The sequence below is a fragment of the Pinus tabuliformis genome, chromosome J (genome assembly GCF_031772625.1).
Source record: "Pinus tabuliformis cultivar Carrire ecotype Pingquan chromosome J, CPIR1, whole genome shotgun sequence".
Classification (NCBI taxonomy): Eukaryota; Viridiplantae; Streptophyta; class Pinopsida; order Pinales; family Pinaceae; genus Pinus; species Pinus tabuliformis.
In genome coordinates, this window is record NC_142295.1 from 789,867,726 (window position 1) to 789,893,773 (window position 26,048).

The 26,048-nt window shown below is 39.3% G+C and overlaps 1 protein-coding gene across 2 annotated transcripts in view; it reads left to right on the forward strand.

Annotated features, from left to right (window-relative positions):
• Positions 1-14,186: 14,186 nt before the first annotated feature.
• LOC149229088 (putative LRR receptor-like serine/threonine-protein kinase At1g56140) overlaps positions 14,187-26,048 on the forward strand; it is a 531,024-nt gene continuing 519,162 nt past the window's right edge. Inside the window, exons 1-6 of one of the 2 annotated variants that reach the window (XM_089378459.1) lie at positions 14,187-14,362; positions 14,448-14,619; positions 14,703-14,774; positions 14,931-15,002; positions 15,080-15,151; positions 15,250-15,321. In XM_089378459.1, coding sequence (XP_089234585.1) covers positions 14,227-14,362; positions 14,448-14,619; positions 14,703-14,774; positions 14,931-15,002; positions 15,080-15,151; positions 15,250-15,321 — 596 coding nt within the window. In that variant the 5' untranslated portion in view covers positions 14,187-14,226. The remainder of the gene's footprint in view (positions 14,363-14,447; positions 14,620-14,702; positions 14,775-14,930; positions 15,003-15,079; positions 15,152-15,249; positions 15,322-26,048) is intronic. The other variant, XM_089378458.1, reaches the window with a different exon arrangement.

A 26,048-nucleotide genomic window follows, 5' to 3' on the forward strand; every position in this document is an offset into this window, starting at 1 on the left:
ACCTCGCGGTCCCTTGAGAAAGCGTCATTCTGCTTCGTTATAGCTCACGGTTGTGTCTATTGCAAACTCGGTGATAAACCCTCCTATTATCTGGGCAAGCCAATGGTCCACGGCCCATATAATCTTATCTTGTGATGCCTCTAGTCTGCGCACTAACTCCGGAGTCCACACTATCGGTTGATCGAGCTTGTAGCTTCCTTGGCTGTCAGCTAACCTCACGATCCAATCATACAGCTCTTAAGAGAAGGTCGCGAAGAAGATCTCGTGGATTTTTGTATATATGGAGTGATCCAACCACCTCTTCTCGGATATCTGTGGAGTCCTGTTCTCCTATGTTACGAACTCGTGAAGCTTATGATCCAACCAATCTTCAATTTCCTCCTTCGTAGGTGTTAGTGTCAGTCTTTCCAGCCTTCCTCCAGTGATAAAACGTGCTCTTACAAAGTGATTTTGAAGTGTCAAGGTCAAATTTTGTCATTTCAGTGAGTCTTCAAGCAAAATTTGGTCACTAGGCATTAGGTCTAGGGTTTGCTTTCACTCCTTCTAAAGTTGTCCAAATGTCGATCTATGTCACTATTCAGCTGAGTCTATCATCATTCATAGGGTTTTCATTATCATGTCAGTGTCTAATGAGTCATTTTACACCTTGTTCATGCTTCAGTTGCGCCTAGGTAAGGTCATTTCCCTCTCCTAGGGTTTTGAAGGCAATTTCTCTTGGATGGTCAAATCATTAGCAGAACTTGTATCCAGATGTTCATACACCTTCCCCTATCATTAATGTACCTTATTAAACACTTTCCATCACTGAGATTCCCCAAATTCCTCATTTTCCCACAAACCCTAGTTTCTAGCTACAACCTGGCAATTTTCTAGGTTGGGCTTGTGTTTTGCCCTTTTGGACCCCTTCCCCTCACTCAATCTCTGAGATTCCACTTTCCCCTGCTTCCTAACATCCCTCCCTACTTCCAAAAATTTCCCCAAGAATTTAGAAGCCCCTTATCCCCTTCATTTCGCTTCATTTCGACAAAATTCCTTGTTTCACACATCGGGATAAGTTTCACTCAAAAGATGTTTTAGAGAAATAAAAGATGAATTTTGGAAAACTGAGAGAGGTTTTTGTCCAAAACATGCCAAAGAAGAAAAACCTCCTTCACTTTTTGCACAGGTGTCATGGTTTTAGAGAAATGTCAAAAATACAATCGCCAGATCCAAGGAGGTTGGCCAAGGCACTAAAACGACGGAAAAGGCCCGATCCACTCCAAATTTTGGCCAAAGCCTCTTTTACTAAGCATGGTACTTGATTGGGGACTCCCAGCCCAAATTTCAAGAAATTTGGAGAAAATATTGTCAATTGTGAAATTTTTGTATTGAAAACAGGTTTTTGCCCTCAACGCGTAGCGCGCCGCGCGCTACCCTGAAGATGGGCAAGTCCATTTCTCAAAAACTCAGCATTTTTGGATTTTTCATGACAAATTACACTTTCTCAGCAATTGCCAAGAAATTTCACCAAGTTTTGAGCCTCCAGAAGGTCAAAAAACAAGCAAAAAATGACTTTCTGCCACCTTTTTGACACACAGGAAGCAGTCTTGGGAGATTGCAATTTTGGAGGGGCAAATGGTCACCAAATTCAGAAATTCCACTTATTTTGGAAAGTAGACATCCAGACCTTTCCAACAAGCCCACTTTTTCCTCATTTGGACACCGGGAAGTGCCTCAAAAGTAGGCCCAAAGGCGCGCTACGCGTTGAGATTCAGGGCGCTACGCATCAGGCCATTTTCACAGAAATGCACCTACAGCTCAGCAAAACGTAGTTTTGAATAGGTTTGACTTTTTGGAGTTGATTTTGATCCTCCTTGATGTAAATGATGTAATTTTATGATACTTTGACACTTATTTATCTCTTCTAGAAGATTCATTCATGAAATAGGCAAAAATTTAATGAATGAATTGGTTTCCTAGCTTATAGAGGCAAGTTGTTTTGACTGCCTAGATTTTAGTGCTCAGTTTGGAATTGGTTGAAACAGCTCCTAGGATAGTGAGCTCGACCCCTAGAGGCAAGGAAAGATGTTAGATTGCCTATATTATGTACTTTCTTGGTCATTTTCATGGTTGGACTCTTGAGGGAGAAAGCTTCTATTGTATTACTCATTGTATCTCTGCAATTTTTGGCAAAGGAAGACCAGGGTTTTGCAGTCCTTTTTGGGATTCCTGCGGTTACATGTATTGATGGTGTGTTTCTCTTTGTACTTGTAAGTTTGTTATGTGAATCATCTTCTTACTTTTCCTTCTGCAAATTAGGCAAATGAAGTGTTAAGTTAGAATTCATGGTTGCTATGCTCTGCCTTTAAATTTGCTTAATATCAATGTTTTCATCTGTTTAAGGAGGATTCAAGGTGTTTACTTGCTCTCCTTAGCTCCTCACCAGTCATTCTTTCCCATCTGACTCTTTCAAAGGCATCAATACAGCCTCCTACCTTGCCCCAAAGAACCCCCTGCAAAAACTGTGTCCAATCCCCGCACCCAAAATTGCCTTTCCCCAACTTTCCACCGAAACCCTAAAAATCGCAAATCAAACCTTTTTATCAATTTACTAGCCTAAAATCAGTTTCTTTTAAAGTCATCTCAGCCCCTTTTAGAAAACTTTTTGCTGAGATAGACCGGAGAGAGCCCTCTCCTGTCCTCGTAGGGCTAGCTACGAGGCTAAGTGGTTTGATGTTACCTTGAGTTTCGCCTTCTTCAGCCTGAGGCCAAATTCAAGCGCTAACATATTGGCGACCATACTGGGGAGAACAAACTTGTTTGTGGGTTGATGTGTTTGTTTTATAAGCTACAGACGGAGCCTGAAGTTATGCCAGGTAGCCTTCGAAACGCTTTTGCTTTGCATTAGCGGAAGTAGATAAACGCTGCTTCAGTCAATCTCTGGTCTAGCTTGTAAACGTGACATCTAACTTGTTAATTACCCCAGTACATGTATCAAGTTCAGATCTGATTGTTGATGGTGGACAACGATCAGACGCTGACAAGGCTGAAATCATTCACTGGCGTCTCCTTCACTGTAAACTCCAGAGATCAATGCTTCATGGTGACTTCACTGCAGGAAGATTAGTAGCTTTGAGCTTTTAAAGATGGATCGGATTGCAAGAATATACGCTCCCCTGAGCCGAGATCACATCCCTGGTTTTCCAAATAAAATTCCGAAGGTAGATTGGTCAAGGAATTTGCCTACATTTAATGATGATGGTAAGAAGGATGCTACTTTACATCTAATTAGATTTCATATGCATATTCGCAAGTTGAAAGTGGATTTTCCTGAAGATTGCTTGATGAAGATATTCCTGGCCACTCTGGAAGGTGAAGCCCAATCTTGGTATGAAAGTTTTCCTCCTGCTTGTATTTACTGTTTAAAGAATTTTCATGCTATGTTCATGGAACGATATAAGGACTCTTATCCATCATTAAATTTAGTTCAAGACTGTTGCAAACATGCTTCAACTTTTATTGAAAGCCTTGAGAAATATTATGAAGATGATAATTTTATGGACTTTGATATTATGGAGGCTCTGTATGAGAATCCATTTCAGCAGCATAAAGAAAACTTAGAGAATTCCCATCAAGATGATCAGGACATTTTGTAGCAGAATCAAGATCAGCAGGTTGAAGATAATATGGCTGAAAATGATGAAAGGGAGAATGACATTTCAGATCTGCCCACAGAAGACAGCAACATGCAAGTAAGTCCAATGCTGATTGTAGATTGTGATAATGTCCAGTCAGCTACTCCAGGTTCTGTTGAAATCATTTGGAATGTAGAAGACACAGTAATTCATACTGTTAGTCCATCATTAGAACACAGCCTTCATGAAGAAGCAATCCAGTCAGTTCATGAACAGCAAGGTGAGATCTTTGTGCAAGTAAGTGATGAATCTCCTTTCAATAAATCAGTAATAAATGATAGTCTGAGTGCCCTGTCATATCAAGATAATTATTGTTTAAGCAGAAGAAAACAAAAGGCATTGTCTCCTTTGTCTGAAGAGGAGATAGATCAGCTCTTGAAAGGTCTTGTTACAGCCCAAGCTACAACAGATTTGCAGTGCACACATAGTCAGGAAAGTGTTGGGAAAACTTCTTCCTCTGTTGAAAAAGATGACTGTCTTGTAGATCAGCAAACAGATAATGTTTTCCTTCACAAAGATGATAATCCGGTTGTCATATCATATACAAATGACCTACAGCACATTCACACCACAGAAGAACAAAACATTCAGGATTTCCATTCAGATTCCTCTTCATATGTTTCATGTGCTGAAATGCTTTTCCAAGAAGAGATCTGCCCATCCATTTGTTCAGAGTTTTTTGAAGCCCATGAACATACTTTTACCGAAGCACATGATGAAGGCAGATCAGAATTTGAAACAAAAGACACCTTCCTCTTTCAGCAAGAGGAAAGAATTTATGTTTTTCAAGATCCAATGGCAGATCTCTTGCAGTTAACAGTGAAGGTGATTAATGCAGTATTCAGTGATGAAGGAGAATATGGTCGACTATATTTTTGGATGCCCAGTTACCAGTATTCATTGTTGACCAGAAGATCTGATCAGGAGAATCAATCAAGAAGGCATCTACTTGATTGGTTGCATTGGCATTTTGATATAGTTTGATGGTATATTGTCTTGTAAGAAACACAGGTGGTTGTCATCATGATTTCAAATCTTGATGGACTGCTACCCTTCAATAAGCTTTGTAAGTTCTTGTTTTAGTTAAGTCAGTCATGAGTCATTTGTGAGTCAGTTTTCAGTCATGTAGGTTTCATAATTGAGTCGGTTTGAATCAAGTTTCATTCAATAAATGAGTCAAAGTCTTGTATTGTTTGTCAAATAATGACTCCATCGCCCAATGGATGAAGGCACTGTCTAGCTCTTACAGAGATCTGCGGTTCTTGGCACCTCCAAGGAGCTACCATCCCCATTGGAGCCAATGTTAGTGTCAGTCTTTCCAGCCTTCCTCCAGTGATCAAACGTGCTCTTACAAAGTGATTTTGAAGTGTCAAGGTCGAATTTTGTCATTTCAGTGAGTCTTCAAGCAAAATTTGGTCACTAGGCATTAGGTCTAGGGTTTGCTTTCACTCCTTCTAAAGTTGTCCAAATGTCGGTCTATGTCACTATTAAGCTGAGTCTATCATCATTTATAGGGTTGTCATTATCATGTCAGTGTCTAATGAGTCATTTTACACCTTGTTCATGCTTCAGTTGCGCCTAGGTAAGGTCATTTCCCTCTCCTAGGGTTTTGAAGGCAATTTCTCTTGGATGGTCAAATCATTAGCAAAACTTGTATCCAGATGTTCATACACCTTCCCCTATCATTAATGTACCTTATTAAACACTTCCCATCACTGAGATTCCCCAAATTCCTCATTTTCCCACAAACCCTAGTTTCTAGCTACAACTTGGCAATTTTCTAGGTTGGGCCTGTGTTTTGCCCTTTTGGACCCCTTCCCCTCACTCAATCTCTGAGATTCCACTTTCCCCTGCTTCCTAACATCCCTCCCTACTTCCAAAAATTTCCCCAAGAATTTAGAAGCCCCTTATCCCCTTCATTTCGCTTCATTTCGACAAAATTCCTTGTTTCACACATCGGGATAAGTTTCACTCAAAAGATGTTTCAGAGAAATAAAAGATGAATTTTGGAAAACTGAGAGAGGTTTTTGTCCACAACATGCCAAAGAAGAAAAACCTCCTTCACTTTTTTCACAGGTGTCATGGTTTTAGAGAAATGTCAAAAATACAATCGCCAGATCCAAGGAGGTTGGCCAAGGCACTAAAACGACGGAAAAGGCCCGATCCACTCCAAATTTTGGCCAAAGCCTCTTTTACTAAGCATGGTACTTGATTGGGGACTCCCAGCCCAAATTTCAAGAAATGTGGAGAAAAATTTGTCAATTGTGAAATTTTTGTATTGAAAACAGGTTTTTGCCCTCAACGCGTAGCGCGCCGCGCGCTACCCTGAAGATGGGCAAGTCCATTTCTCAAAAACTCAGCATTTTTGGATTTTTCATGACAAATTACACTTGCTCAGCAATTGCCAAGAAATTTCACCAAGTTTTGAGCCTCCAGAAGGTCAAAAAACAAGCAAAAAATGACTTTCTGCCACCTTTTTGACACACAGGAAGCAGTCTTGGGAGATTGCAATTTTGGAGGGGCAAATGGTCACCAAATTCAGAAATTCCACTTAGTTTGGAAAGTAGACATCTAGACCTTTCCAACAAGCCCACTTTTGCCTCATTTGGACACCGGGAAGTGCCTCAAAAGTAGGCCCAAAGGCGCGCTACGCGTTGAGATTCAGGGCGCTACGCATCAGGCCATTTTCACAGAAATGCACCTACAACTCAGCAAACCGCAGTTTTGACTAGGTTTGACTTTTTGGAGTCGATTTTGATCCTCCTTGATGTAAATGATGTAATTTTATGATACTTTGACGCTTATTTATCTCTTCTAGAAGATTCATTCATGAAATAGGCAAAAATTTAATGAATGAATTGGTTTCCTAGCTTATAGAGGCAAGTTGTTTTGACTGCCTAGATTTTAGTGCTCAGTTTGGAATTGGTTGAAACAGCTCCTAGGATAGTGAGCTCGACCCCTAGAGGCAAGGAAAGATGTTAGATTGCCTATATTATGTACTTTCTTGGTCATTTTCATGGTTGGACTCTTGAGGGAGAAAGCTTCTATTGTATTACTCATTGTATCTCTGCAATTTTTGGCAAAGGAAGACCAGGGTTTTGCAGTCCTTTTTGGGATTCCTGTGGTTACATGTATTGATGGTGTGTTTCTCTTTGTACTTGTAAGTTTGTTATGTGAATCATCTTCTTACTTTTCCTTCTGCATATTAGGCAAATGAAGTGTTAAGTTAGAATTCATGGTTGCTATGCTCTGCCTTTAAATTTGCTTAATATCAATGTTTTCATCTGTTTAAGGAGGATTCAAGGTGTTTACTTGCTCTCCTTAGCTCCTCACCAGTCATTCTTTCCCATCTGACTCTTTCAAAGGCATCAATACAGTCTCCTACCTTGCCCCAAAGAACCCCCTGCAAAAACTGTGTCCAATCCCCGCACCCAAAATTGCCTTTCCCCAACTTTCCACCGAAACCCTCAAAATCGCAAATCAAACCTTTTTATCAATTTACTAGCCTAAAATCAGTTTCTTTTAAAGTCATCTCAGCCCCTTTTAGAAAACTTTTTGCTGAGATAGACCGGAGAGAGCCCTCTCCTGTCCTCGTAGGGCTAGCTACGAGGCTAAGTGGTTTGATGTTACCTTGAGTTTCGCCTTCTTCAGCCTGAGGCCAAATTCAAGCGCTAACAGTAGGGTTCCAGTGTTCCGACATCAGACATCCCTTAGGTAGATCCCGGTCCCAGCAACAGAACCATTTGTTGGCTTGATGGGGCCTAACCTAGGTTCAGAAGTGATTTAGCCAAACAAATCCTAAAACTACCAGCCCTTTCAGCAACATTTCGCGAAGCACGGACTAAGGTCTCACCCGAGGTAGTATGGGAGGGTGTTGGAACTAGGTTTCTGCACCTTGGGATGTCTTTATGGGTCTTGGATGGCTCGCGATCCCGCTCTACGCACTGTGCTATTTCCATGCAGTTGTCCGTCCAGTGCAACTACCTTCGCACAGCGTAAATGAAGAGCGCAAATGATCTCTACCCTTTACTACGCTTACTATTATTATAGATCTTGAATTAAATTACGGGGGCCCGATACTTTCATTTATCATTCAACATAAACAGACATGTGTGCAATCATAAACTATAACAGATGCATAAACATATAACAGAAGCATAAACATACAGAGTTGCGAATGGATGCACAATATTTCATAATCAACTTAGCTTTTATTAACTTCTGTCCCGTTACAATCCCAAATCTGCCCTACGCACTCGGCTGCAGGGGTCTGTGCACACAGCTGTGGGCTCTACCAGGCCTCTGTGCACACAGCTGTGGGCTCTACCAGGTCTCTGTGCACACAGCTGCAGAGCCTCTTCTACTACTACGACCCACTAATCGGACTTACAGACTTAGAGCGAATATCACATTCAACAACCCATAACCCTTAAGATCAGATCTCAAAACTGACTTCTATCCTTAGAGCCTCGCTCTATTTATACCTTCCAACACATTCTATATTAAATTACAATATTTTATGGCAGATTACCCTAGACTCTCACGTTGCCTACATTTTGCAGGGTCTTTACATTACATTGACCCAAAAACTGGGCTTTAAACCCCAAAAATCCGTTATGGGGGATCTGTTACCCAACAAGAGCAGCAAGATGGTAATAAAGAAGAGGCAACAAACTCTTCAACAGGAAATCAGGAAGCAAGGTCAGTATGGGAAAGCAAGGACAAAGACTCAAATGTGAGTCTTGCATGTCAAAATAAATAGAAATCAAGTCATACCCAAGTTTCCTTAAGATTAGTTTGTTGGAACTGCAGACGTTACCCATGGAGATGAGGACCTGGGCCTATTGCGGAAGGTAGAGACATAATTTTCCTCATAGAAACACATGAGCATGGAGGGTACAAGACACGTCTGTTTGAAGGATACTGGAATATGGCAATGTGGAACAAGGCAGTAGGGAATGGAAAAGAGCACGGGGATATCATGGTTTTAGTGAGGGAGAAAGAAGGTCGTCTCATTCAGTTAGCAAAAGAAGACTCAAATAAGCAATTCATTTGGTTTAAAATATCAGAAAATGGAAACCACATCAGAATTGTAGCATGCTCTTTTGTGCCATAGTTTAAAAAATCCACAAAGGTAGAGGGCTTGACCACAAAGATCCATTTGCAACCTTGAAAGTGGATATTGCAACATATTCTCAGCTAGGTGAAGTCCTTATAGTGGGTGATTTCAATGCTAGGATTGCAAGTGAGCAAGCTAGCATTCTTTGTTGTAAAGAAGATTGTGACCTTATTTGGCTTACAGAAGAGAGTAATCATTGGTGGGAAAGAATTTCAGAGGACAGGGGTTGCAATCTCTTTGGTGAAAAGTTGCTTACTCTATGTGGGGCCTTTGATTTAGTCATTTGTAATGGCTTGACTAGATGGGCAAAGTCCGGTAATTTCACTTGCAATACTTACAATGGATCAAGTGTAGTAGATTATGTAATTTTTTCTCATTGTTTGTGTGAGAAAATGGAGGAATTTTTTATTGTAGATCAGCTGTGGGACTTAAAATCAGATCACAAGCCAGTTTATTTAAGTTTCTCTTGCAATGGAAAGAAATAACTAGAGTCAAAAATTCAGCATGTCTAACAAAATCTCCCACAAGGCAGAATTCTTTTGACTCCATAAATTTGTAATACCTTCAAAATGACACTAGAGAGGCTCTTCGAGAAGGAGAAAATCACAATTCACGACCTTCATAGTCATGAATTAACACATTTAATTCAATGCGCACTTGCAGAGTGCAAAAGAGAAAAATTTAAGAAGTCTGAAACAAATTTCTTTCTGGTTAATGCTTGGTTTGACAAGGAATGCAAAAAGGCAAGGAGAATGTTGAAAGAGTCAAACAAGGATAACATAAAGCTCAAAGCTTACAAACAGTTATTAAGCAAGAAAAAGGTTGATTTCATGGTTTCGAGGAGGGAAGAACTAATCTTCCTTGGCAAACATAATCCCAAATTATTTTGGAAAGAGCTCCAATCGAGAAAGATACAAACTAGAACTAGTATTACAGCTTCTAATTGGTTTGACTATGCAAGACAACTCTATGAGCAGGATCCCAAGGTTGACCCTCCTCCCTTGGTCAACACTGATACTAAACTCTTCACGATGCAAGAGGTAGAGATGGGTATCAAGAAGTTGGGTGTTGGAAAAGAAAAAGACTTAGCTGAACTCTAAGCAAAATATCTAAAGTGGGGCTCAAAAATCCTTGCACCTTAGATTACAAAATATTTCAACAACATCATACAACAGGGGCTCCCCACAGATAGGACAACTAGTCTAGTAGTACCTCTTTTCAAGAGCGGTGACATCAATAATCCCTCCAATTATATGACCATCATGGTAAACCCTTTGTTTGCAAAGCTATTTGGAAGCATGCTAGAAAATAAAATTAGCAAGTGGGCAGAGGAAAGAGATAAGCATGCTAAAGGACAAGCAGGCTTTAGACCTAAACATTTCACAGTTGATCATTGTATAACTTTAAGGCACATCATTGAAAAAGTTTGGGAGAAAAAGGAAGAAGTATTTTGTTGCTTTGTTGATTTTAGAAAAGCATTTGACATGGTTTCTAGGGATAAGCTTTGGCATAGAATGGAGGAACTTGGGATTCCTAAACATTTGAGAGCAGTTGTGCATAGGTTGTATGAAGAGGTGAAAGTCAAAATTAGAACTTCAACAGGCATTTCTGAAAGTTTTAGAAGTGATATCGGGGTCAAGCAAGGTTGCCCATTGTCTCCTACCCTTTTTGGTTTATATATCGACAAGCTTGAGTAGTGGTTAAATTCAAAGGGGGTGATGGTATATGATTTGGGAAGGTATATTATAAGGCTTCTTTTGTATGTAGATGACCTTATTTTGATTGCTAATTCAGCTCTTGGTTTGCAAGAGAACTTACTATCCCTTAAGCATTTTTGTAGAGGTGTGAGGGTGCAAGTCAATATCAACAAAATGAAAGTAGTGGTTTTATCTTGAAAAAGAAAACATAACCAACATAAGTTCTACTTTGAAGGCAACATTCTGGGAGAAGTTGCGGATTACAAATACCTCAGAATTGACTTCAACAAAAATCTAAGCTGGAGCCTGGGATGGTTGTAGAAAGAAAAGAACTTTGGGGGGTTGGAAAGCATTTTAAGTTTTTCAAAATAGGTGTAGGGAGGTAGAGTTATGGGACTAGAAAACCACTCAAACTCTTTTTGGGCTTCTAGTGATTCCGGTGATTCTCTATGGTTGTGAACTATGGGCCAGCAATACATCCGACATGTAGTGGAGACAACGAGAAAATTCAGAAGCATTTGATTACAAACAAATTCAAGATTAAAAGTGCAGTTCCTTATGCTATCTTGTTAAGTGAAACAAGGGTTGCTCCTACTAAAGCAATTGTTATGGTGCGAGTCATAAGGTATTTTAAAAAAATGAGCAAATGGAAGAGTGTAGATGGCCTAAGGTTGTCTTTCAGCAAAATAACAAATGGTTTAGTAAATGGGGTATTTGCTTGAACATGTGTCCCATAATCAGCAAAGAGATAAAAGCTTTTGTTATGGATAAGTTCCACAAGCGTAATTGGGATAAGGAGCTAGGAAGAAAGAAAAAATACTATATTGAAGTGTTTAATCCCACTCATAGATATCAACCAAAATCATACATAGAGGCCAATATCTCTTGGAGAGCCAAAATTCTTATTGCTCAGTTAAGGACTAATTCTCATCAACTCTGTTGTGAAACAGGGCGCTGGAAAAGGCCAAAAGAAGTGTGGGAGGAAAGAGTATGCATTTTTTGTTCTTCCAGAAAAGTGGAAACAAAAAAGCATTTCATTTTAGAATGCGAGGTCTTCAAAGATAACAAGGAAAGTTATGCAAATATGTTGGCAGCTAGCTATTGGGATAATCTATTTAGCGAGGGGTTTGTCGAGAAGCTGAGAGTATTTATTGTAAAAAATAGTTGAATACATCAAGCATATGAAGAAGCAATATGTCCCATATGCTATCTTTAGCCTCGTGAACATTAAAATAAATTATTTCTTTCTTCTTTCTATATAATAAATTTGGATGAATATTTTATATATATATATATATAGATTAAGATAAAATAGATTTTTTCACTAAAATCCATCAAAATAAGAAAAGTGATTTTTTTGTTGTTTAAAAAACATTTTTAAATGCATAAACACCTTAAAATATTCCTAAGCACTGGAATTCTGTGCTTTAAACATGGTTACAAAGTCCTACCTATTAACTTAAAAAAAAATCAAAAAATCATTGATACAATTAAATTCATACGTTTAGATTCACAATATAATACGTAGATTTTAATACCGTACGAAAATTTAGTTTATTAAATTAATTGAAGTTTATGAAATCAGTTGAACTTACGATTCGGTCAGACTTACAAACAACCTTGTTGCTATTCCGAGCAACTAAGTTCACCACGGAGCACGATGCTCCCAAACAACTTTATCATCTCCTTTGATAAACGAGCAAGCAAGGAGGGTAGAATAGATCCATAGAAGCATCCATCCCAGCGGGGAATTATGGCTAAGGATGGTTTGCAAGTTTTATATTTAAAAAATTATAATCACGAAAAAAATTAGCAAGATTTTTATTAAAAAAATCGAACTTTCCTCGTAAGGAATAAAATGTTAAATTTTATATTTAAAAAGTGTAAAATTTTGAAATATATATATATATTTTAATTCGATACTTTCTTGCTAAAGAATAAAATGTTAAATTTTATATTTAGAAAGTGTAAAATTTATATATATATATATATTAATTCGATAGAGTTATAAGTATAATTTTATTTGATGATAGCTATTAGGGAGTTGAACTAAATTTCTTATTAAAATTGTAATGATCATGGTTTGGAATACATTGTGTTAAATGAAAGTGATTGACATATAAATTTTTTCATATGTAGAGATAATTTGAAGCATACTAATATCTAGTATTTCATTTTTCACATTACATTTTAGTTTTAAATTTTTATTATTCATATTACTAGATTTTACATACATGTTTTTAAGCATTCTATTTTTCATTATTTTTAATCATCTTAAATAGACATAAATAGTTAATATTAAAAATAAATAAAAATGGTATTTTATTGAGCAAATTTTCAAAATTCATTTAAATTTTTAAAATTTTGATAAAAATAATAATCACTTAATTTTTATAAAATGTATACTTTCTAATTTTTACTGTATTGAATTTTATACTGTGAAATTTTTTTCCTAAATAAAAATCTTCACTAAATTTAATCTGTAAATTAAACTGTACCTATATATAAATCATTTTCCAAAAAATATATATTTAAAAAATAAACCATTTAAAAGTATTTTGAAACATTAAAATTATATGAATTTAAAAGAAATTACATGGCTGTCAAGTATGAATCGCCATTTCGAAGGAATATTACAGAGCAGTCGCAAAGTATTTAAATGGGACACGTCACTTTCAATGTACTGTGGTCAAGGTCAAGACAGAGGGGGACCAATGAGACACGCCACTTTCATTGCAGTGTGGTCAAGGTTAAGACACAGGATTGAGGGGACCAAAGTGTGATCAAGGTCAAGACAGGGGGACCAAAATACTAATGGTCACTAATATCTATAAGTCTATTGAGTCATTAACATGTTTAGCTGTATATTTCTATGGTTGGATTTAGTTATGACTAAAATATTAATGTCCACTAATATTTATAAGTTTATTGATCCGTTAATAAGCTGGATTTAAACAGGTATTGGATTTAAACAGGTATATCATTCAGCAGTGAGATGCCCTGCCCCGCATATTAATGGCTCAATAAATTTGTAAATATCGTGTATTAATGGCTCAATAAATTTGTAAATATCAATAGACTTGTAAATAGTTAAAAGTCTATTGAGTCATTATAATATGTTTAGCTGTATATTTTTATGGTTGGATTTAGTTATGACTAAAATACTAATGTCCACTCATATTTATAAGTCTATTGATCCATTAATAAGTTTGGCAGTATATGTCTATTATTAGATTTAAACGATTATTGGATTTAAACAGGTATATTATTCAGCAGTGAGATGCCCTGCCCCGCGTATTAATGGCTCAATAAACTTGTAGATATCGCATATTAATGGCTCAATAAACTTGTAAATATCAATAGACTTGTAAATATATTCGGTAGTCATTTTCAATTTGAATGGAAAAAAACCTAATAACATTGGTAAAAATATGAACTTATACTCAGATTTCTGATCTTTTTTAAATCAATAAGTTGTTTATATTTTGAATTTATGTGGATCACAAATATTTGTAATATCTCACAATGATGTTTATATTTTAAATTTATTTGAATCACATCATGGCAAATTCTAGAAATATTTTAAAATAGTCCAATCTTATTTTTACCGTTAAATTTCAAGATACTTTTTTCACTAGAATTTTGAATATTCTCTAAATCTGCCATATACATAAGAATACTGAATGCCTACAAATCACTGAGCCATCTGCAATTTCAATTTCCAAGCATTTTCAGAATGGGTAGGCGAAATCTCTGCGATTTTCAATTACCTTCGCGTTCCACAGTTTTTCTCCTCGTCCTCTGCTATGCCGTCTTGCTGTATCACTGCTACTTCTTTCGCGTAGCCGCTCAAGTCACCGATCCAAAGGAAGGTGAGGCTTCGAATTCCGTTTGCATGCATTTTTCAATCTAATATCACTTTTGGGAATTCATATTACAAGCTTTGATTTTAAACAGTTAAGGCTCTAAGAATAATAGCAAGCAAGATGGGGATCACCAAATGGAACTTCAGCGTGGACCCCTGCAGCCGCGATCCCTCCTGGTATACAGTTGATAACTTGCAGGGGGAGCTTGGTGTCATCTGCAACTGTCCATACAACAAAAATACCACTTGCCATGTCCGTAAATTGTAAGTCAGATCATCAATTCTCCAAAAGTTAGAGTACTGGAAAATCTGGATTCATGGCTCTGTGTTTCTGCTTTTGCTCGCAGAAGAGTTCTTTACGAAGAAATGCCCGGAATTATTCCGCCAGAGATGGCTAATCTCACATACCTGCAAACCTTGTAAGCTAATTCTGAAAGTTCGCTATTTTTGGTTTGGTAGTAATAAGAATTAATTGTTTTGAAGGTGAACCACAATTCAAAAAATGAAAAACCAGTTCGAAAAATGAAAAACCCGAAAATTTTTATCAAAATTAACTGTGCTGTTTGAACTCGCAGAGATTTAAGGTACAACCTTCTGCATGGATCCATCCCTGCATCGCTGGGCTCCTTGACTCGCATTCAATATCTGTAAGTCATTGATTCTTCGCCGTTGATGTTTTTGATGGAGGATTCGACTGTGAATCTCTGTTGGATTGATGTTGCAGGTCGTTCGGAGCAAATAATTTGTCTGGTGAAATTCCAAAGGAGTTTGGGAAGCTCACCAAATTGATATCACTGTAATCTCATTTCTCTGCTTCAATTTCATTTCGCGTCGATGAATCAATAAATATTTAAGGATGGACTATAGCTTACAGGTTTGTTCTGGTTTTTGCAGGAGTTTTGATTCGAATGATTTATCCGGGACTATACCGCCAGAGTTGGGGAACTTGACAAATCTGCGGGAACTGTAAGTTTCTTTGTCTTTACTGTGGTAACTTTCGCACTAGCCATTGTTAAAAATGAATATAGCTCAAGAGCTGAAAATTTACTGTGTGTTTTGCGTCATTGAATCTGGGAATTCCAATTTAATGGGTTGTAAATTTTTAGATATTTCCAAAATCTATATTTAATTCAAAAATATCTCTGAAAATATTTTTGAAATCTACCATTAAATAATTAATTCATTCTTTACACAAATTTATTAAAATTAAGATAATCTATAATTAATTCAAAAATATCTCTGAAAATATTTTTGAAATCTACGATTCAAAACTATCTCTTGAAATCTACGCTTGACTAATTAAGATAGAGCTAACTAAATTTTATAATAAGATCCAAAATTTATAATTAATTCAAAAATATTATTTAAGTTTACATTTAATTAAAGTATTTCTTTACACTACAAAACAAAAATAGAGCTAACATAATTTTATAATGGGACGGGAGAAATGCACGAAGAGATTAGCGGATTTTCCAAGAGATCCGTTATAGGCAGCGTCCATGGTGATCGTCAAACGAATTTCGGAGGGGCCAAAATACTTTAAGAATGATAAAACCTCTGAAAACACACGAAGACCAGTGAGGAATTTAATATCTACCGAGTGGCAACATGAGAGGAGGATGTAGGTTGTACAAAACGGTGGTACATCTCTCATCTATGTCAATGAATGTGGTAGAGGGAGTTTATCATTTTACTAATAGATCAAAGAAGTTTGTTAAATATTACTTATGAGGTATAAATTAATTGGTTTGTATGAGGTTTAGTGTCAACTAAGTTATAAATTCAAATTTTAGGGAGAGGGGTTGAGGATGGGAGCTACTTTCAGGGAAATTAAATAATCCAAGCTGGACCAAACTTTGCACAATCATTTCATGGGGAGGGGTTGGCGTTCAAGTTCAACTGAGCTTCAATGAACTATCCCAAAGGGCATCCAAGTTCAACCAAGCTTCGCACAATCTTGGTAAGCACAATCCTGGTGATAGCATTCCCACTAGTGAGTGGATCGTTCTTCCATCCAACATTAGTGCTAGCCCCACATTCCCACTAGTGTGTGGATCGATCTTCCATCCAACATTGGGAATAGCCCCAACCCCACCACTTTCGGCGTGTCGTGTTCTATATTCAACCTTTAATTCTCCATTTTATAAAGCCATTCCATCTCAGAAAGAGCTTGAATCTATGTTAATGGTGTTGGATTTGGGGTCGCATAATCAGTGTGAATCAAAGGAACATGCTCTCACATTAGAAGAATTGTTGGGCATAGGGTGGGGAAATCCTACTAGAACCAAGGTTGAAGATTCATAAGAAGGAATATGTTAGGGTTTGAAGACATAGAAAGCCATTCCATCTAAGAAAGAGCTTGAATCTATGTTAATGGGATTGGATTTGGGGTTGCATAATTGGCATGAACCAAAGGAACATATTCTCACACTAGAAGAATTGTTGGTGATAGGGTGTGGAAATCCTACTAGAACCAAGATTGAGGATTCATAAGAGGGAAGATATTTGGGTTTGAAGATATAGAAAAGAGAAGCGGATGGGGTTATGTGAAATCTTTGGCTAGGCTCGAGTGTTGAAATAGAAGATACATGTGAAAGTTGTGGTTAAGATGTGCGTTGAAATGAACTTGAAAGGTGGACTAAACAATTTGGAAATAGTAAAGGGAAGGTGGACTTATCAAGAAGCTTCTCCCTTTTCAATGCCCACATTATCATTGCGCATAGAGGCACTCTACAGCCAGTATGGGGTTATGTTGTAGTGGTGTAAATGTTTGGTTGTAATCATTTACATATAGGCTCAATAAAAAAATAATAAAAGGTTACATTCATTAAGGACACTACAACATCTCCCCCAAACTGGGCTCGTAGGTCAAGAGCATAACACCCATGGACATATGTTATACATTTTGATGTGAAGAAATAAAACCCAGAACATAGAATAAAATGAGAAAAACAGCAAGTATTTTATTATTCAGAGATGAAAACAGTGTTCACTTGCCTCTTCGAGGGGGCAACCTCCTATAGAGCAGAGCTCGATTACAAAATAAGACTCGATGATCTTTCTCTTCTAACTACAACTATTTATAGCTAAATGACCTTCAATAACCTAACGACTAGTGGTCCTTTGCATAACATGTGTTAACCACTTTATTTATTAATTATGGCCCGTTTGCAACTAACTGTGGTCCCTTTCTTAAATGCGAGTTAACCACTTACAATTATTAATATGGGCTTTATTAACTCTTTAACTAACTATGACTATGACTCGACCCTATTGGGTTTATTACATAAATAAAGGGGTTAGGGTTGGACCCTAACATGCCCTCCCCCATCAAAAGCAACCTTTTCCTCAAGGCTGAAGCTGCGGAAACTGCTGAAGAATAGTGGTTGGTTCCCAGTTCGCATCTTCTAGAGAGGTGTCTTTCCACTTGACGAGGACTTCCTTGATCGTGCGGCTGCGCAGATGTCTTTCACGAGTATCGAGGACTTGTTCAAGTTGGATCCAGAGTGAACCTTCCTCATCCAATTCGGGTAGACTGGTTTGAATTCTGCAATTGTTCCCCACCACTTTCTTGAGGCATGATATATGGAACATTGGATGGATTTTTGAAGTTGGTGGCAAGGCCAACTCGTAGGCTACTGCTCTAATGCATTGAAGTATTTGATAAGGTCCATAGAATTTTGGAACTAATTTCTAGTAGCCCTTTTCTTTGAGCGATGTTTGCTTATATGGTTGCAGCCGCAGGAATACCTGATCCCCTTCTTGAAATGTGCGCTCTAAACTATGTTGGTCTGCATGTTGCTTCATTTGATTCTGGGCTTGATGGAAATCATCTTTGAGACAAGCTAGCATGGCAGCATGGTTCTGTAGGAGTTGATCAACTGCTTGCACCTTAGAGCATCTAGGGATATAAGAAATAGGTGAAGGTGGGAGTTGGCCACACATTGCTTCATATGGAGTCATCTTGGTGGCTTCATGATAGTTAGTATTATACCACCATTCAGCTAAAGGTAGCCACTATACCCATTGATGTTGTTTTTCTTAAGTGAAGCACCTTAGGTATGTCTCCAAACATTTGTTTATTGCTTCAGTTTGACCATCAGTTTGGGGATGGTAGGCAGACTTAGTTGGAGTTGGGTGCCTTGTAGCTTGAAAAGTTATTGCCAAAATTTGATGGTGAAATTCTGGTCACGATCAAACACAATGGAAGTTGGCATTCCATGCAGTTTGAAGATCTAGTCCATGAAATCTTGAGCCATCAAAGTGGGGGTAAATGGGTGGGGTAGAGCGCAAAAATGAGCATATTTAGAAAGTCTGTCCACAACCACCATGGTGACAAATTTGTTGCCCGACTTTGGGAGACCAGTAATGAAATCCATAGAAACATTCGTCTAGATAGAGGCAGGGATTGGAAATGGTTGTAAGGTTCCTAGTAACTTGAATGTTTCTCCTTTGTGGTGTTGGCACACATCACATTTAGATACAAGATCAAGAATGTCATTTTTCATGCCCATCCAAAAGAAATAACGACGAAAGCCTGCATTCCCCGCAGTGGGAGATGAGTGCAACTTTGCCAAAATGCGAGTTTTGAGGGTGGATGTCGGTGATATAACTACTTGATCCTTGTAGCGAAGAATCTCATCCTTCCAAGAGTAGGTAACTGAGGAATTAGGATCTTCTCTCAAGTTATTAATGAGTTGGGAGAGAGAGGGGTGTGAAAACCATTCCTTGTGGGCTTCTTCAATCCAATCTGGTAAGGGAAGAGAGATTGATAGCAGGGTTCTTTCATCCTCAAATTGGCGTGATAAAGCATCCACTACTACATTGTCATGCCCTTTCTTGTAAATTATCTCATAATCATATCCCAAAATTTTGACCAGCCATTTATTTTGTTGTGGCGATGATAGACGTTGCTCCAAAAAATATTTGACGCTTTGATGGTCTGTGCAGATTTGGAAACGTCGCCCCAATATGTATGGTCGTCAGGTATCTACTGCATGTAAGATGGCCGTCATCTCTTTCTCATAGGTAGATTGTCCCAGATGTTTCCCACTCAGTTGTTGGTTGGTGAAAGCCAAGAGTCTACCTTCCTGCATTAAGACAACATCAATACCAATACCTAAAGCATCATATTCAATCACAAAAGATTTGGTGAAGTCGAGTAGTGCCAATACTAGAGTGGAACACATGGCCTGCTTGACAGCCATAAATGCCTGTTGTATTGTAGCAATCTAGAGGAATGAATTTTTCTTGAGAAGGTTAGTGAGGGGTATAGCAATGCGACCATAATTGTGAACAAATTTATGATAGTAGCTAGTGAGACCCAAGAATCCCCTTAAACTCTTCAAGGTTTTTGGTTGGGTACATTCTTGTTGTTAGCTCTGCTATGCAGCGCTGAATTTCTAAGGTCAGAAAGAAGCATGGTCTGTTTGGTTGTGTCCAAAGGGGGCTCACATTGGTCACTTTTCCCTTTCTTCCTTCACCCTGCTCACCTCTAAACCTTTCCCATTCCCTAAATAAACCTTCTAAAATCCGACAAAGTCCCTTTTGGCCCCAGCTCTAAGTGCAAAGCCAAACCAACCATAAAACCTTACCCATACGCCCTCACGCGCTCATAAACCCCTCATCGCTTTCCCGTTGTTGATCATTCCCTGACAATCTAACAGCCCACATCACACCCGATAAAGGTGACCCGCTCGACCAATTTCCACCATCAGATCATCTCCGCCAGATCTGACGGTCTTCGCATACATCGCGCAGGCAACTTGATCGAGCGATAGCGCGCGATGAGAGCGGTTTTTCTCTCTCATCCGTTGCTATGTGTCGATCATTGAGTGGAATCGCTCGGCCTCGGGCATTTACCACTTAGTGCCCGAAAGTGGTGCGATGAAAACTGTTACCGCCCGACCAAACTGCCCTCGCCCGTTAAACGCCTATGCAACTCCGTCGCCCGATGACCGTCCGATCTGTCCGCTGAAGATCCAACGACACTGACGCACCCCGTTCCCACCTCGGTCTATAGCTTTCGCTGAACCATCTCTACCATTCATCTCCCCGATCCGACGGTCATTCTTCTCGCTCACCCAAATTGTCCACTTACCCATGCATCCCACGTCCTATGACCATTCTATTGCCCGAAGAAGGAAATGACCAGCTCTGCCAGGATCGGTTACAGTAAGATCCCCAACAACCACATTAAACAAAAAATATGGCCAAAGGGAGAAAAGGACGTAGCACGGTTCTGAAACAGAATTTATCAGTCATGGACTTCGCTGCTGCAAGCATTCCAACCACCTAAAGGACAGCACAGTAGTTGTGCGGATCATATTTACACAGTAAAGCAAGCAACCTCGTTCAGAGACTCCATCAGACAACTAAATGCAGTTGGTGGTCAATTAATACCCCTCCATACCTAAACGGCTAGGTGCCATTGTAATGTAAATTTATAAATATCCAGGAGCAAGATGTAATCAGTGTTGGCATTTGATGTAAGGTTCAACTTCTGGAGATTGTAGACATTTTGTTACTTGCTTCATCTCATCTTCATTTTCAGCAAATACAAGCTTCTTTTGTTGTTAATTGCTCACTGTCCATTTTCCTATGTTATAAGATTGTACCTGATATGTTGTGTTCTTGATCTCTTGATGTTTAGCACTAGATAACTGTCATCTTATCTATGTGTTAGAATCTTGAATGCATCACTGAATAGGTTGCTCAGGTTTTTTTCTATCTAATGCAGGAGAGTTGTCATCCTGTCTTTGCATTAATAGATTGGATTTGCAATTTTTTGTACTAGTTGTAGCTGACCATCACATGGTTTTGTGTATCTGCTGGTGTGGTTAGTATTCTCCATATTCAACTTGTTAGAGTCGGTCTTGTCGCCCTCCATCAGTAATCAAAGCTCTTTGCATTTGCATAAGTAGGTGTCTCATCAGTGTCAATTTTTGCATCCCATTAGGCATGCCATAACCCTGATGGAGGAGTTGGTGTCTTTGTCCCCCTCTTGGCATTGCTGGATCAAGTTATTTCAGTCCTTAGTCACTTTCAGACTTGTCTTGTCTTGTCTTGAGGTCAAATTCCTAGGTCTAGGGTTTTGGTCAAGTTTATTTACAAAGTCATGTCTCTGAAGGTCAATAAGTGCCCAGCAAGCCAGAGGGATGATTTCAAAGGTGTTTCTTCGCAAATTTCTATCTTGTACAGTAAATTTTCACCTTGGATTTAAAAACTCTGTTTTTAAAGCCAAGGTCATTTTTCAAATTTTTGTAAAAAGTGATGAAATTTCAAAAAACTTCCAAAGACAGCATGTAACCCTGGCTCCCTTGCCAAGATCCCTCAGATGATATCCCTGCAAAAAGTATCGAGCAAAAGCATTAAATGAGTCAATTTCAGGACAAAGGAAACCAAAATGGTCAATTTTATAAAGTGCCAAAGAAAAACATTAGAAAGTGGGTTTGGGCATGAAATTATTTCAAATCAAAGCTATAAAAGCCCAATCTCCCTCCATTCACCCTCATTGTGCATCTAACTCACTTGCAAGAGAGATTGGGCGAGTGTTTGAGCGAATTTGAGAGCTGGACAGGCGCGCGACCCGTCAGACCAGGTGCGCGACCCGTTAGAGGCGCGCGACTTGTCAAGCGCGTTTCGGCAGTGTAATTTTTCAACAGGCACGACCCGTCAGTGGCGCGCGACCCGTTGGGTGAGGCGCGTGACACGTCAGCGACCTGCTTACCAAACCGACTGCAAATTTATCCAAGGACCCTCCGAAATCGCCAAATTGCCTAAGGTAGGCTTTCCAACTTAAGAATGGTTGCTTGTTATGGTCAATGGGAATCTTAATTGCATTTTTAAAGGATCTCCATGTGCAAGAGAAAAGCTCCATGTTGCTGCATTTTAAATTTGTAAAATATACCTAGGGTTTTATGTTGTTTTAGGGTATTCCCTTGTAATCATTTTTCCCCATTTCCCATTTCATTTTCCTTGTCTTCCTATGTAAATTTCCCTTTTTAAATTTGTAAAGAAAAATCCAAACCCTACCCCTCTTCCCTAAAAAATGAAAAATTAAACCCTAACCCTACCTCTCATTACCCATGTAAACAATGTATATAATTATGCATATGCAATGATTTTTGCAATGTTTTTTTCCCTTGAATCCCTGTTTTATATATTTATTCCCCATTTTCCCTTTAAAAGTGTCCCTCCCCTAACATTTCCCACGTGCTCCTTGTCCCCTTGAAACAGCATATAAATCAGCATTTTACAAGGCAGAAACAGCAGTACATTTTGGCCACTCTGCTCCTTAAACAATGTCAGAAACCGAAAGCTATGAGCAGAGTGATGACTAGGCATCAGCTTCAGAGATTGAGATACAGAGGAGGCCTCATAAGGGTGGAAAGGGTGGTCACCATAGGCGAGAGGAGCCCGCTTCTTTGGCAGATTTACAGGCTTGTCCCATGGCAGTCTCATGTTTCCAGTACATGTCTTACTATGAGTTTTGTGAGAGGATCTCTCGGATTCAGCACCACAGAGAGTTGGCTCGCCTATTTGTTTTACACTTGCATGATGGACATGTCAACCTTGTCGGGGTGGATTTTACATTGACACCCGAGGTGATCTCACAGGCCACAGGGATACCTAATGTCGGAGAGGTATGGAATAAGCGCAAGGTGCTGGACAGTGTTCATTTTGAGCCTTTCGTTAGACCAACACTCATGAGGCACTTGACAGGAGTGTTTCCCTTCAGATTTCTCAGGAGTGAGTATGCTCCCATGATGAGGCTCATCATGCTCTATTTTACCTGTGAGGGCAGATTTTCACAGGTATATTCGTACCATATTCGCATATTGATGCACTTCACACGGGTACGGATGATGAACATCCCTGTTTTCTTCTATCAGAACATTGAGAGGATGGTGTCCATGATGCAGAGGAAGAGCCCGGCACAGCAGTATAGGAGCCTTTACCATTATGGTTTGATTCAGCTTGTAGTATTACATCAGTTGGCTCAGCAGGGCATCTCATGGGAGGAGTTCATTTCTCGTGAGCTTTTCACAGTACCACCACCGCCACATCCTGAGGTTATTCACGAGGAGGGAGGACCATCACAGCAGCATGACATCCCCGTCACTAGACATGTTAGCTCCTCACCTTTGGTTACTTATCAGAGAGGCCATAGGGCCTTATTTGCAGCAGCTCGGCGAGTACTTTCTCCACAGCATGTGGAAGGGGTCTCGCCTTCTTCATCGGCTCAGCGAGTGTTATCTCCACATCAGGTGGAAGGGGCCTCGTTTTCTTCAGCAGCACAGGTACCAGGGAGGGGCAAACATCCCAAGATTGATGAGGGACCATCAGGTGTTCTGGATATAGAGCTTATTGATCTTGATGTCAGTTCTCCTAGCCGAGAGTCAAAGGAGATCATTCAGCACCTTAGAGCTGAAAATGATGCCTTGCAGAGGAGATTAGAGGGGGCACAATGGAAAATCTCATACCTGGAGCAGCGCAACAAATAGTTGGAGGATGAACAAGCTCTTGATGAGTTGTGGAGGATTCGTAGTGACCGTAATTTGAACCGGAGAAGACCCGATGATCTATTGCCCACTGAGCGAGAGTCCATGCTCATCCAGGTAAATGCACACTTGGAGAGGTTGTTGGCTAAGGCCAACCAAGAGAATAAATTGATGAGGAGCATGAAGAACCATTATTGGGCAAGAATGCATGTGTGCAAAGCAAAGATGAAAATGTTCCAAAGGCGGTAGGCCAAGGCACAAAAAAGAAGAAAGAGGCCCGATCCCCTCCATATCTTGGCCGAGGCTTCACTGAAGGACCAAGGCACTAAATAGCCTAGCCACAGCACAAATCCCAAGAAATTTTGAGTATTTTGGGTAAATTTTGGTTTTTTCAGGCAATTACAGGTTTTCTCCATTAACGGGTCTCACCCCCCGCGCGACCCTTCATCCTGGCAACTCCATTTTGCAAAAAATCAGCATTTCTAGTTTTGTCATGAGAAGTTACATATGTTCATCAATGGACTTGAGATTTTATGAAGTTTTGGGCCTCCAGAGAGTCAAAAAACAAGCAAAAAATGACTTTCTGCCACATTTTTGAGACACAGAAAGAAGTCTTGGGAGATTGCAATTTTGGAGGGGCAAATGACCACCAAATTCAGAAATTCCAGTTGGGTTGGAAAGTAGACTCACAGACCTTTCCAACAAGCCTACTCTTGCTCAATTTGGCCACCTGGAAGTGCCCCAAATGTGGTCCCAAAGGTGTGCGACCCGTCAGGCAGAGGCGCGCGACCCGTCAGGCAAACTTCTCCAAATTTCAGTGTACAGCTCAGAAAAACGCAGTTTGACCCTGTTTGACTTTTTGGGGTGGATTATTATCCTCTTTGATGTAATTAATGTACTTTTATGACACTTTTACTCTTATGTACCTCTTCTAGAATATTCATTCATGAAAAAGGTGAAAATTAAATGAATGAATTGGTTTCCTAGCTTATAGAGGCAAGTTGTTTTGACTGCCTAGTTTGTAGTGCTTAGTTTAGAAGTGGTTGAAACAGCTCCTAGGATAGTGAGCTCGACCCATGGAGGTAGGGAAAGAGGTTAGATGATCTATATTATGTACTTTCTTGCTCATTTTCATGGTTGGACTCTTGAGGGAGAAGCTATCATTGTATTATTCATTGTATCTCTGCAATTTTTGGCTAAGGAAGACCAGGGTTTTGCAGTCCTTTTTGGGATTCTTGTGGTTACATGTATTGATGGTGTGTTTATCTATGTACTTGTAAGTGTGTTATGTGAATCATTTCCTTTCTTTTCCTTCTGCACATTAAACAAATGAAGTGTTAAAGTAGAATTCATGACTGTCATGCTCTGCTTTTAAGTTTGTTTAATTTCAATGTTTTCTACTGTTTAAGGAGAATTCAAAGTTATTGTTTGCTCTCCTTAGCTCCTCACCTGTCTTTCTCATCCATTCACCTCAATCTAAGGCATCAATATTGTATCCTATCTCGCCCCAAAGAACCCCCTGCAGAAACTGTGTCCTATCCCCGCACCCAAAATTGCTACTCCTCAATTTGCCACCAAAAACCCTAAAAATCCCAAATCAACCCTTTTGATCAGTTTACTAGCCTAAAATCAGTGTTACCCTATTGGTTATCTCGCCCATTGAAGATTTTGACCGAGATAGACCGGAGAGAGCCCTCTCCTGCCCCGTAGGGCTAGCTACGAGGCTAAGTGGTTTGATGTTGCCTTGAGGTTTACCTTTCTCAGCCTGAGGTGAAATTTCAAGCGCTAACACAACTAATATCAAAACTGTGAGCATTGGTGGTCTAAAGCCTTGTAGTCTGAGGGTGTTCATGCATGTCTAGATTGAAACAGAGTAGAAGTGGTTATATGGCTTGAACCAAACCATCATTCCTTCCATTAAACCTGCAACAATAGTTTAATTTATATGTTACTAGGCATCTTCGAGCTACAACCTAGGAGAGTTTCTTGGAATCCTAACATAATTGGCACCGTTGCCTGGGAGAGGAGATTGAAGCTCAGCTTCCCTGGGAGAATGACACAGATTCAACTTTGATGATAGACAAAGTCTGGACACATTTATGGTTGTTATCATTTATCTGGTGACTCTACTGGAGGCCAAACCTCTTGAGAACTCCACATCACAGTTCTGCATCAATTTGTGAGACACAC